The 14,592-nt window shown below is 37.9% G+C and overlaps 1 protein-coding gene across 2 annotated transcripts in view; it reads left to right on the top strand.

Annotated features, from left to right (window-relative positions):
• The window catches only part of LOC109107012 (zinc finger protein 704), a 47,350-nt gene extending 33,394 nt beyond the window's left edge, over positions 1-13,956 (top strand). Inside the window, exons 5-9 of one of the 2 annotated variants that reach the window (XM_042745787.1) lie at positions 966-1,066; positions 2,615-2,873; positions 4,044-4,154; positions 4,547-4,644; positions 5,800-13,956. In XM_042745787.1, the coding sequence (XP_042601721.1) occupies positions 966-1,066; positions 2,615-2,873; positions 4,044-4,154; positions 4,547-4,644; positions 5,800-5,914 (684 nt within the window). In that variant the 3' untranslated portion in view covers positions 5,915-13,956. The remainder of the gene's footprint in view (positions 1-965; positions 1,067-2,614; positions 2,874-4,043; positions 4,155-4,546; positions 4,645-5,799) is intronic. The other variant, XM_042745788.1, reaches the window with a different exon arrangement.
• The last annotated feature ends 636 nt before the right edge of the window (positions 13,957-14,592 follow it).

Raw genomic sequence — 14,592 nt, 5'->3', positions numbered from 1 at the left:
CAATGGCTTAAAATCACTTGTATTTAAACCAAAATGCTTAAAAACACATGCAAACTATACGCTTTTCATTACCATGTAGCACAGCAACATCACGTAGGTAGCCAATGATTGAGAAAGAGCCCAAAATCTATACCGTGTCTACTGGTATATCACATATATATAATTAATAATGCTATTGATGAATAAGTGCTGTTCCTTTTAGAATAATTTCTAGGAATTGCTATGGAACCATTAGCTGCCTCCCAACCCATCAATCAGTCATATCTCAGTGTCTTTCCTGGCAGCGTCTTCTAAAGGGCCTTTCCTAAAAGAAGAAAAATGGCAAAGCTTTCTGCTTTGACCTTCAGCTGCCTTCTAGACAGTTGACTTCAACATGAGGACACCAGCCAGTTTGAACTATGCTATTAATTAGTAGCTGGTTTATAGCACTGGGAATTGTGGTGCTGTTGTCATCCAGGGACATGACGAACCGATTAAGCGGGAAGGAGCTGCTTTGTTTGCCAGACCAACACAATGGCTATCTAGTGAAAATTAAATTAGCATCATAACAATGGTAAACAAACGTACCACATGCCACTGGCATAATAGAATATGTCGAGGGATCGAAGTATTAAGACTTTCATCTTCACTTATGCTCACTTGTGCTTTCAACCCGAGTGCAGTTTTGACACAGGAGCTGCAGCTCTCAAATGACAATTGTGTAATTAGTGCAGACACACTGTGTAAAAGATGACATGAGCTTTGAAAGACTGTGCTATAGTGTCACTCTCAATGCAGGCCAATTACCAGCCTCAGAATAAAGCAAGAGAGACGTCTAGGGTGGGCGTCCTTTTGAGGCTCTGGGCTCCACTCGTACCCCTTGCATCCCCCGTGTCAGTCCTTTGTGAACGTCTGAATGCTGGGGACAAGAGGTCTGCTGATTGATGTGGATTAGTGTACTCACTGTGCACCTGTGTCCCTGACAGAACTCCATGAAGGTGATGTTCAAGTGTTTGTGGAAGAACTGTGGGAAGGTCTTGAGCACAGCTGCCGGGATCCAAAGGCACATTCGAACCGTCCACCTGGGGTAAGGCACCTGTGGTATCACACAAAAAAAAAAGTCTCTTATTCACAAACAATACAATACATTTTAACCTTCTTTTTTTTTTGCCTTGTGCATTAACGCTAATACAAACTGTTGATGAGAGGGGTGTTTGTTACAGTACCATTCAAATGTTTGGGTCAGTATTTTTTCAGCAAAGATGCATTAAATTGATCAAAAATACCAGTAAAGACATTTATTAATATTAAATAAATGCTTTTCTGATGAACTATCAATTCATCAAAGAATGCTGAAAAGCAAAATATTGTGCTTTCCACAAAAATATTTAGTAGCGCAACTGTTTTCAGTAGTACAAAATGTTTCTTGAGCAGCAAAACCGCATATTAGAATGATTTCTGTAGAATCACGTGACACTGAAATGTGGAGTAATGATGCTGAAAATTCAGCTTTGCATCACAGGAATAAATTACATTTGGAAATAAAATAGAAAAGTTATTTTAAATTCTAATAATATTTATCAATATTAGTTTTTACTGTATTTTTGATCAAATAAATGCACCCTTGGTGAACATAATATACTTTTTTCCAGAAATATTAAAAAATCTTACCAACCTGAAATTGTAGTATATATACAGTATATAAAATTAAATCCATAAAGTGTGGGAAAATTGTTACATTATGGCAGTTTTTTGTCATGTTCAGTGCACTTCCCTGTGTATCCACACAGATATTTTTATAGTCATGCTTGCACCCTCAGAATAAACCCAATACATTAGCATATGCATACAAAAAATGACTTAAGATTTCTTTAACGTTCACATTTATTGCTTAATAAAAAAAAAAAACTTTCCAAAGTACGTTTCTCATCAGACAGGAACCCATTCACATTTTTATGGTGTTACACCATCTCTTGGCTGACATCAATCACCGTGAACTCTGGATAGCCTATAGTGAGAGATAAGAGACTGCAGCCTGCTCCTGATTCAATGTCAAAACATGAGACTAATTCCAGCAGGATTATCACCACGCTTACACTATTACTGCTGGGCACAAAGTAATGACAGTGAAGGCCAGACGATTGTGAAGGAAGGTTTATGTTTCTCTCAGCTGAAGTCTAATTAAACCACGCAAGTGTCAGTACTGCTGGAAGATACCGGGAGGATTTCTAAGAAGATCTCATCTTTCAGAAATATGGTTCAGTAGAAGGAAATGAGAAACTAACAGTTATGCATTAAGTAACATCAAGTACCTAATTGAGTTATGAAATCAGTCTCAGACTATGACAGGTTTGGCTGTTTATTAAATTGTATTAAATGATTCATTCTTAAAATATAAAATTTAAATGAATTATTAAAATATGAATTATTAAAATATGAAAAAAGTCAAGTATTGTGTTGAAATACTGTGATTTACCTTTGTATGTCTGTAAAATATGACAGTAAAGTATAGTGCTGTATTGTTACTGTATAGTATAGTGCAGAACTGTAAATAAGTTATAATAGTTGTGCACATTAAATGAAAGCAAATCACAGTATCAATATTAAAATGTTTCTTCGGTTTGTCTCTCTTCAGGAGGAACTGTGATTCAGAGTGCAGTGACGGAGAAGAGGATTTCTACTACACTGAGATCAAGCTGAACACCGACTCTGTGGCGGACGGTTTGAGCAGTCTGTCTCCTGTGTCCCCGTCTGTGCTGTCCCCCCCGCCAGGTTTGGACCAGAGACAGCCGGATGGCACTAACGGAGCAAAGAGCGAGAACAGCACCACCACCCCTCTTAGCCGCTCTGCTCCCAGCGCACTCTACCTAGTGCACACAGACCACGCCTACCAGGTACAGCCCAACCAATCACAATGAGCTATGCACATCATTTACATAACATTACATCACTTCAGAGATTCACTCTGATGCTCTCAGAACACGACTACTAGACAAATACAATATGGATATGACCTAGTATTTCAGTGCAATTTCAGAAAGCAAGCAGAACATTTCACATCAGAAAGTCCTTTCGATATGAAGACAGATTCAACAGTTCAAGCCGTGCACGAAGACACCCTTCAGTCACAATATAAAGCATGAAAAGTTCACACGTGAGGAAAATTATTATAAGATTATGTTCCTATTAATGGGATCACATACACTACCATTCAGAAGTTTGGGGTCAAAGATTTTTTTATTTTTTTGAAAGAAGTCTCTTCACACTTATCAAGGTTACATTTCATCAAAATACATCAGAAATAGTAATATTGTGAAATATTATTACATTTTAAAATGTAATTTATTCCTGTGATGGTGAAGCTGAATTTTCAGCATCATTACTCCAGTCTTCAGCGTCACATGTTCCTTCAGAAATCATTCATATATGCTGATTTCCTGCTCAAGAAACATTCCCATAACAGCTGTTTTACTTAATAATGTTTTTTTTTTTTTTTTTTTTGGAAACCATAATAGTCTTTGATGAATAGGAAATTTAAAAGAGGAGCATTTTTTTTTAATAGAAATCTTTTGTAACATTATAAATGTCTTTATTATATTTGATAAATTTAATGCATCCTTGCTGAATAATTGAATGGTAGTGTACAAAGACAATGGCTCAACATGTGGAACAAAAAAGACTCAGATCAAGGTTATATTTGTTAACGGAAACTTGTGAGAACTATTTTTTTTAATATATACATTTGAAATCAATTTTACTATGTACAGTTAAAAAAAATTAAACTTTAAAAATTGCATGATTAAAACTAAACACTGAAATTGTAAACCAAAGCACAAAAACAAAATAATAAAACTTGAAATGAATAAAATATATAATAATAACCCTTTTAATGTTTGTAAAACCTATATTGAATTGTCACATAGCTTTGAATTAACCAATAGCAGGGTGACCAACTTTTGAATACTAGGTGCTGTCAAAGTGGTTATTACATATGTACATGCAGCCCAGTCATAATCGCAGGCCCGTAGAGACTCCAGTATATCAGTGTGACTGTCACTCCACAGGCCACAGCCCCTGTCACCATCCCCTCCACCAGCTCCACTGGCTTCACCCCCTCCAGCAGCAGTTTCAGTATCTCCTGGCAGTCCCCACCCGTCACATTTACTGGCACCTCTGTGAGTACACACACATACACACACACGCTCCTGTGCCCATCACACACATGCACACACACTGAACTAGTGTGCCTTGCAATAGACTGTCCCTTTATACACAGACAGTAGAGTCCTGACCGGATGTGTTTCATAATCGTCTACTGATCTATCACAGTTTGGCCTCTCATTTGATGTCAGTGAAGTCAGGTAACTCAAATGTGCAAACACAACTGTGAGATGTGAGTCAGTCTAACAAGTATCTCAACACTGATACAAAACCGCATACACAAACGCTCACAAAGCTGAACAGACTGTCTCTATAAATTGTGCGTTGAGATTTTTATGACAGGAAATGGATGAATGATGTCTTTGGCCTTGTGAGAGGGATGTTAACTCTCTCTGTCTGACTGCAGGCCTCTCCCACTCACAACCGGACGCAGGGCTTTGGGGAGCAGCGCTCTCAGACCATTGCAGTGCTCTCGTCTCCCCCCAGAGCTGCAGGCTCACTCAGGTACAGTCCTAACTACACTTCCTTTCAGTCTTAAATTAAGAGTTTCACATCAGAAGAAATGAGCATAGTAAAGCAAAGGCTGTGTAAAATGGTTAGACTTGATGAAAGCTGGAGGTGTGGCTCCCGTAAGGGACATTCTTACACATTTTATGAGTATCCAGAATCTAGTCGCACATCATAAAATCTTTAAGTAGTGTGGAGAAGTACAATCAATAAGTTCTGCTCTCTGCTTACTTGGTATAATGCCAGAAGCATGTGAAAAGTCCATAAACCCAGTGGTGTTGTGTTAATAGTAGGGCCCTATGAAATCCGTTTTATTTTTTCCGTCTGAATTTTCTGGATTCCATTTTTTCTGTTTTTATTTTACTGGACCCTATTTTCAAGGTTAAATAAAATGTTATTAATCAAAATGCATGTATAATTAATTGAAATTACAATATTTAACATTGTATTAAAGAAAAAAAAAAGAAAAGAAAATAAATATATATATATATATATATATTATATATATATATAATATATATATATATATATTACATTTTTAAGGCCCTATGAAATGTTCATTTTCCCCCTCAGATTCAGTTTTATTTTTACCACATTCTGTTTTCATTTAATGTTCTGGATTACTTTTGAATGTTTTCATTACATTTTAATAATCAGAATTATGAAGAATGTGCAGGATTCATATTTAAATAGTATTTTGGTGTATTGCGTTTTGATTTAAGTGTACTGACCTACTTTTGATTTTTTCCATCCAAAGTTTGGCAAATTCCATGACATTCTGCACTATACAGTAAATCCCATATTTTGACTGAATTCCACGATTCTGTCCACATCGCAGAAATTATAGTGCCCTGTAATAGGCTGTAGGATCATATTTAGATACTGAAAGGTACCATATTGGTTATCAGATATTAGATAGTTTTTAAACTTATCGCAATTGGTTGATATTGTATATTTAATTATAAATGCTCATTTATTTCTATTTTTACATTTAGATTTAGAGCTCCAGGCACAATATGATCCAGTACCATCTAATTATTTAATCCCATTTTAATTATGGAAGTACACATTTTTTTTATAAAATGTTTACTTTTGTATGTTGAACTTTTTTGTGAAACTGTTTTCTTGTGTTTTGTGTCATGTGCTATGCAGTAGGAAGTCACGAGGCGAGGGAAAGAAGTGTCGCAAGGTGTACGGCATGGAAAACAGAGACATGTGGTGCACGGCCTGCCGCTGGAAGAAAGCTTGCCAGAGATTTGTTGACTGAAACAGCTGCGACGACTTACACACAAAAACAGGGTGGGCTTCCTTTGCATGCATAGCATAGTGAAATACGTCCCTTCTTTTTTCTTACTGACCACAGCCCCGCCCTGCTTCACCTTAAACCCACACGGACTTTGAGGGTCAAACCCTTATGCATTCCCTCCTAAACCAACGGACGCACTCCCAATCTTTGCAGATTTCCAACTCTCCCTTTGAGGCGAGTTACTTTACACTGCAAAAATAAAAAAAGACTTATCCATCTTTTTGTTTGTGTTCAGTATACTGCCTAAAAACATTCTTGTCAGTTCCTAAAGGACCAGCCAGGGCAAGACCAGCCTCTGTCCTTGCTCTTTTTAAAAGAGAAGAAAGCTCTCTTTCAGACTGTGTAAGTGCTATAAAACCCAACTGGAGAAAGTGTTTCTTTTTCCATGGGCACATTTTCACACTTCTCCTGCCCATTTTACTAAAGGTTAAGGGTTGGACAGCCAGAAAACCCTGTCTTCTCAAGAATGTACCACCACAGGGGTTTGTTTTGGGATGTTGACTGGACAGCTCCCCTGAATGGAAATTCCTCAATGCAAAAAAATAAAAATAAATATGGGAAGAGTAGGACTTTCAGCTCCCCATTTCAGTCATGCCGACACAAGCAATTGCACCTACGAAGGACGGATTTTATATCTCTGGTTTTATATTTGTGTTTACCAATAGGACATTTCTTTCAGGGATGCGATCAGTAAAAGCTAAACCAGCAGTTAGATTTAACAGCAAAGAACTTTTTGTCACAGGAATACCTTCTTGCTACCAAAAAGGTTTTTTTTTACGTGCCATTTTGTTTTGTTTTTTTGCTTTGTGTGTAACTGACTTCAACAGTACAAAGACTGCTATCATTAAAACCCAATGGCACAGACTCGCATCAAAATAAGTGATCGCAAGAACCAGCCATTCAGGCAACCTCTCCTTCCCAACGGACTCCATCTGCAGGAACGAACTGCATTCATATTAGAGCCATATATGAACCGTGGTGGTTTCACGCCACAGTCTGTTGCCTAGAGAGGTTCAACCAACATGCCCAAGTAAAGAAAACTCTGCAGAGTGGTTAATTTTACCTCTGGTAGGTGAGGAGCTCTTTACTTCTCACCTTTTTCCTGACCTCAAAGGTTCAAGTAGGAAGTAATAAAAAAGCAAATGCCACATCTACTCCAGCACAGGAGCTGGAAGCACTCAGATGTGGTGGTGTTATTTTTCTGTAGTTGGTACAGCATTGTGTAACACGGCAGAACACTGGTCACAGGAGGATGGACGTCTTTTCACGATGGGCTTCTTTGCAAAGGATGACCAGAAAAATTGTCCCAAGATGTCAACACTTGGTTTGGCTCTTAAGGAATATGGCAGCTCGGTTGGCAATTGTAATCTGGAATTGTTTTGGTGGCTCTGATACAGTCTAATATGATATCGTCTACGTAACATCAACACAAGCTAGTTAACTCATCATAAACCTTAAAAACAATGCTTATTGTGATCAACTCATTGTCTGTATCTGTTTTGTTCATCACACTGTTTTCCTTTCACTTACTGTGGATATGTGTATATAGATAAGGTATATAGTATTAAACCCCCCAAACAAAATGTTTTATGCCTAGTGTAACACTTGGTTTTATTGGTAGAATGGCTTTGTTCACACTGCACATAAATCAGATTTGGTTTTAAATCCGATTTCATTTATTAGATCCATTTGTTTGTACAATGTAGTCAATATCCTATGTCTCCAAATGGGTTATTTACGAATACTATAACCATCATCCTGACAAGCGATTAAAAGAGACTCATAAACATCTAAAAGTACAGTAGACCACTTGGGTATCTGATTCCGATTCACACTAAGATGCATTAAAGAAATATGATTGGATTTCACACCTGGTATGGATGTGGTTCATAAATATCAGATATCATGTGGTCTTCTGCAGTTCAGAATACAAAAAAACTTGATATGGCGAAGAATGGGTTTTAATTTAATGCAATTTCACACCAAAAATTGATGTGGTTTGGATCTGGTTTGTTTTATGTGGTCTTTCATTAGTTCAGACTACAGAAAACTCAATGGATTGACCCACCAAAAAATCTGAATTTTGCTGCCTGTGTGAATAAAGCCAGATACTACATGAACAGAAAAAAACTAAAGGCATTTTGAATGTGAATCTATAAGTAAGATCCATGTAAAAATGAATATGCATTTAAATAACATCTCCAAGAAAATGCTTTAAAACTACCACTGGTTTAGTGTCTAAATAGAAAATCCAGAAATGACCAAGAGTTCATGACTCTCTACATTTTGATCTATAATTTTACTTTTTCTCACTTTCTGTTGACACGATTCAACAGATCTTGCAAGGAAAAGGTCTCCAGGGCCTTGCGTCTTTCCATATGACTGGAGGCAACCTGTTTGTGAAAGCACAGCTATGCTGAAGCTGCACACCAGCACCCATGGGCTCTAGCACTCCAATTCTACTCTAATGCTTTTTGAAACTTTTTGGCATCTCATTCCAGAGATGAAGTTGAGTTTCAATAATTAATAGCTGCATACTTTGGCCCCTCCACTGGTGTGAGGAACATCTCAGAGGCTGCTGCTTGTCCCTCCATTCCCTTCCTGGTGCTATTTTAGACCAAATAGTCTAAGAGATCTCACAGGCATTTTAGGTAAGAGGGCAAGCTGATGTCTACATTTGTTTACATTCAGTATATACTTGGGGAAACTCTTACCATCAAGTTTCCTACAAATTAGACTTTTAGGAAGTGGGAATATATTTCTTAATGTTACCTAAATATATGCTCTTGCCTCGGATAAGCTGTTATGTGAAGTTAAGATCATGGTGCATTTGGTTTCTAATGATGTTTCACACACCTGTCACCATGGTGCTTATGTATTGGCTGCAGTTTTGTTAGATAGGCCATGGCGCATTACTCGTGTTCATTAGAGGTGCTAGTGTTCTTGTGCACAGGCCTTTGTTTTGTTGTACAACATGTATTTTAACATACACGCGGTGCATATCAAACTGCAACATGAGTATGGCGTTTTCACTATTTACTTTCTGTATCGCCAACTTCATACACAGATTAAACGGTTAATAATGTACCTACAATACTTATATAAGCTATCTGGTAAACAGTATTTAGGACTAGTGCTGCTCATGAATACCTACTTGGGTCCATGTCTCATAGTAATGCAGTACAAAGCTTTTATTGTTCAGATCCAGCTGGATGCCGAGGTGTTAGCTGTCTTTATCCTAAGTAGTCTTCTCTGGTTCTGTGTAAACATACCATATAGGTAATTAACAACAATAACTAATAATGCTATTATATTACTCAAAATGTGTAACTGTTTTGATCGATATTCTAAGCTACTTTAACACATCAGATCCTAGGGAACAGATCAAGATGCTTCCCGTTCTGAACTTTCACCAGGTCCAGAGTTTAACACGCTAGTTTAGCCGCTTTAAAAAGATCTCTTTTCCCATACATCAATGTAGTGCGATGTTAATCGAATACTCATATGTCTTTGGTTGGTATTAGTGTTGGATCTGTGCAGATGTTTAGAGTGGGTGTGGATATCCCATGTCAGACTGACCCAATCTGACTGTCTTTGCATAGACTGATTCGTTTGTGTAACTCCAAACCGCCACTCAGCTATAGCCAGATGGCAGATGGGCCACTAAGTAGTCTACTTACATAACTTGTGTGTTTGTGTCGAGCCACAAACAACAAGAATGAGTCGAGGCCGTTGACAGGACTGAGTCTGCAAAAAAGAGGCTGTAGTCGAGAGGAACATTCAAGACTGCACATTTAAACCTTTTTATTATGAAACGGCATCATCAGGCTGGAATTTACTCTCTTTTAGAGGGCTTATAATCTCTGCTGTCATTGGACAGTATTGGCATTCTGCAATGCATGCTACCAATAAATAGCTGCCGGGTTTCCGTGGTTTATGATCAGGTCATGTCTATCCTAGGTGGCCCTGAGAGGTTTTGTTTTTGTTTTCCATGGAGGGGGCCAGTCCCTCTGACCGCTTTCAGGAATGTATTTGTATGAGAATATATAGGAGTCTGACTGTGCCTTGGTGAGGTCTGAGATTGTGCATGGAGATGCACAGAAAAGCAAAGGAATGTTTCTGGTGTCGGCTTGTCTGAGTTCATTTTGTCTGGATTTAAACGTGTGGGAGGCCCTTTTTTTATTACTGATTTGAAAACTAGCTCTTGCTTTTTTTCTGCTCAAAGAGTCTTTGGATGAATTTGAAGCTTGAGGGGTGGGGGGTGTCTTTTTCCGGTTGTGCTTTGTAAATGATTTTTAGCTACAATATCGTAGTTGTTTTTGTCTTGTTGTTTTCATCTCCCATTTTGGAAATGCAGCAGGAAATGTTTAATCAACATTTCAAACAGGGTTTTGTTAAATACGGCTGCGTTTTAAGAACTGGGGTGCGTTTTTCTTACAATATGCTTAAACAGTGAGATCATCCATTATTGTCAGAGACTAAAACTCCAGCCTAACAGATAGGACCATGCACAGAAGATCTTAGCATTATGAATCACAAGCTTGGTTGGATCCAGATACCGATTTATGTTTCCATCATGTCTCTCAAAGTAGGGCTGCATGGTGTAGGGGGAAAAATTCTGTGCATGTTTGTCATAACAAGATGATGTTAGCTGCATATTGATTTAACAAATGTACATTATAAACTACTCAAACTCAGAGTAAATACAGAGATGTTTATGTGGAGCAGCATTTACTGTGACACTAAAAACACCAGATTATGAGCTGCTCATGTGTAAACGAACACCGTGCTGCGCATCTGTCTTAAACACGCTATGTATATATTTATTAAATTAAATCACAGCCTTTGTGATTTGATTATTGCATTAAGCCATTCCACGATTTGGGTTTTAATTTTGATTAATCGTGCAGCCCGATCTCAAAAGATCTCAGAGAATAAGCAGGACATAATGTAACACGTTTGTTTCAAGCCTTTTTGTTGTGAGAAAAAAAACATAACCCATCCAAAAATCCTAAACAAGTCGCTTTACATCTTGTAAATAAGATGCCAAAAGACACCATGGGAATGTAGGCTCAGTGCTCTGAATGGATTATCTCACTGCTGACCTTCGTCAATCAAGAACCATGCTAACCTCAAGAACTCAAAGACTGTCGCACTGGATTTTTACACTTTTTCAAGTATTTGCTGATCTAACTGTATTTTTTAATACTGCATGTGCATGCCGAAGAAAACAAACAAAAAATATGATCTGAATTTATGAATGTTGTTTGTGATGTTTTATCTGTAAAAAACAGGCACAGGGCAGGCAGGCTGCTGTTACTACAGGAATGACATGCAAAATCCACTTCCTCTGAAAATGTACTCATTTTCATCATGTGATTTCAGTGTCTTTTCATAGTCGCTCATTTACATGCTATGTTCTGACACAAAGGGCACATTTTTAAAAGGGACAGTTCACCCCCACCCCCCCAAAAAATAATGTGGATAACGGGACCTTAAATGTTAAGAACCACTGCTATAAGCTGTTTTGTATGAAAAAAAGGCAGCATGGACATTTTTAAAAACATCTCTTATTGTGTACCGTGTAAAAACAAAGTCATACAGAGGTGGGGGGAGGGTTGTTGCCATAAAAACAAACAGATGCTGATGATAAAAGAACCAGCTTCTGACCATCATAGCACAGGCGATAATAACAAACGCCTGATGGATATTAAATAAGTACTTCGAAATTATCTAAAAGAGAGGACTAGTTCATCTCAAGGACCAATGTAGTCAGCCCAAACTGTGCTTTTTTATTTTTGGTTCACACAGTTCTGTCCCATTGTCTGTTCTTTTGACATTCCTGATTTTACAAGTATTGTCTGATGTTAAGAACGGGCATCTGATGCCTTGTGCACATGATGGAAGTCTACTGTGTAAAGAGAAAAAAGGAAAACTCAGGATGTCTTCATCTTTCATGCCGCTGCTAGCAGAAAAAAAAAATGCAGCAGTTGAGTTGTAAAGCCATAAAGGAAAATAGGTGTGTTTGGGTTGACCCATGCCATTTACCAAAATTATTATTTTGACCAGTAAGCAATGTCTAGACTATATTCAATAACTGTGTATTATTCATTATTGCACACTGACTATATGTATATTGAAGATGTTCATTGAAGAAGGTACTTGATGTCTCTATGCCAATGTGAAGGATAAAGTCATTGATGGGGAACAGATTTTATTGTAGATGCAATAGCTATGAATCTAGCTATGAATAAATGGATGGTATATTTATATGCTTATAAAAGATAATATAGTTATCCGTAAGAGGGACACCCTTGAATTTGGCAGGTTTTCAAACAAAACAAAACAAAACTTGATTGTACCATATTATGCATATAACTTTGGTGACATTAGCACTAACGTACAGTTGAATCTGTTACCAAGGTTCAAATTCAAGGAACCCAAAGATTATTTCTCAAATTAGAGGTGATATAACACAGCAAATACTCTGTATAAACGTCACTTAAAATTAACGTAAAATGACACAATAATAAAGTTTTATTAAGGTGCATTCACATTTGCGAAACCTTGGTGAATTTTTGCGGATAAAGTAGTCAGTAGTGGCATTAACCAAGCAGCTTTATATTGGGAAACACATTAAATTTCTGTGTTAAAACTTGCTAGATAACATTTTTCACGCTAGTGACATGGCTGCATTTTGCCGCCAGAATTTCATGTAGAAAGCTAAAGTGACTGCACCTTTAAGGGCCATTCACACAGAACGGGTTAATGGCGTTCAAAAACGCCAGAGGCCCATAGAAATGTAAAAGAACAGAGTTTTGAAACACTGGTAACGGCCAAGGGAGTCAGTGTAGCAAATTTGTACACTGGAAAACAAATTAAAAGTAGCGCACATAACGATTGAAAATGGCGTTATTTTGCTTCCCGCGCCTTTTTAAAGGCAAACCCGAGTTTGGTGTGAACTGCCCCTTATTAAAACGCTTAAGTGTTGTTTATCCGCGTCTGTAGGCGATGTAGATGTGGCCTGACACACACTGACCTGTATTTGTGGAGATGAGATAAATGAGCGACCTTTCTCAACATTAATTACATTCATCCCGGGTTTAACACAGACGTCGCGTGCCAGCTCAAGCCGAGTGCGTCGCAGTGACGTTTCCCGTCGTTCGTTCTCAGGCTCACGTGCGTAATCCCAGCGGGGCTTTGACCTCACGGGCTTCCTCGAGCTTTTCATCTCTGTAAACCCATCATAATGCAGTGCAGAAAGATGTGAGGCGCAGGTTTCAGAGGTTCAGGGGGTTACTGTCGGAGGCTGTTAGCCGGCAACAATTAACTCTAATGGAATGAAAACAAATGTAGCCCTATTGTTTAACGTTGTCAAGTATCAGCAGAAAAGAGGGCCTTAATTAGAGGATATTTTTAAGGCCTCGTGCCACTATATTTTGTCATTGTGAGTGTCTAGTCTGTGTTCACTCGGATACAATTATGCAATTTTATGCTATAGTGCACAGGTTTATGCGGCAACACCTGACAAATACAACTCTTAATAAACGGAAAGAAGTTATTTTTTACACCTACATACTAGTCTGGATAGAGGGAGCCGATGATATTTCATTATCTGGACTTGATATAAAATATCGCAATACATTAACTGAAAGCACTTGCTTTATGTACAACGTCTTATACTGTTTATCTAATTGCACCGTTTTGTTTCTCCCAACGTTCACTAGATTTTGATCTCCTTTCTCCTGAGGGAGAAGACACTTGGTGACTGTTATTATCTATCTATCTCACTTGCTGGCTGTACTAGTTTTTACTCTGAGCTGTGTGTAAATAGAAACTGCCATTGTAATTGTGCTACGGTGACAATGTTCTGGTGCTCGTCAGTGCCGCTGTTGGTGTTTTCTTTGGTGTAAAGACCTTTCCAAGGTGCCTGTGTTCATACGAGCTCCTGGTTAATGGTCGTGGAAAAATAAAGACGATTTTTTCGGCAGCTGTTTACTATACAATGTCTGCTGGTGTGTATTTATTAATCTAATTATAACATGGGGTAATGTGCTTATTTCAGAAACTGGGCTTGATTATAATAGGTTGCAGACTGAATTGTTAAGAGCTAATTAGCAGCCTTGGGTCATACTGTGTTTAGTAACACAGAAAAGACAAGCACACAAAGCTTTCAAGTGTTTGCAGACCCTATGGTAGACCCTTTCTCTCTCTCTCTAAGTCAAAGACTAATTAAAATAGCCTTTAGGATGTTATGTATGAATAGAACTGTTTGGACATACAGCGTGGGGAAATGGTTTGTGCGAAACAATAATAGCTCTCTTAGTTGTTATTATTTGTCCATACGTTTATTAAAAAATTAACCACCACATACTGTAAAAATGCTAAATTTAGCACGTTAATAGGCTACTACATGGACACGTCCTGCGTGAACATAACTGAATGCATTCCTGAGGACTGTGGGCCAGAAATTGGCAACAGTGTAATGTCTTAATTTTGTTCATTTAGGATTTTTTTTCTCAGTTAGTATTTATATATACGACTCATTTCCATACAGTGCATTATAATTTAATAACAAACACTGACAGCCCTATAAAGTAATTTTGTTACATTAAACCAATTTCCCCCCCAACATCAAT

Source organism: Cyprinus carpio, chromosome B19 (genome assembly GCF_018340385.1).
Source record: "Cyprinus carpio isolate SPL01 chromosome B19, ASM1834038v1, whole genome shotgun sequence".
Taxonomy (NCBI): domain Eukaryota; kingdom Metazoa; phylum Chordata; class Actinopteri; order Cypriniformes; family Cyprinidae; genus Cyprinus; species Cyprinus carpio.
The sequence above is the reverse complement of the archived record's forward strand: the minus strand, read 5'-3'. Positions and strand labels throughout refer to the sequence as shown.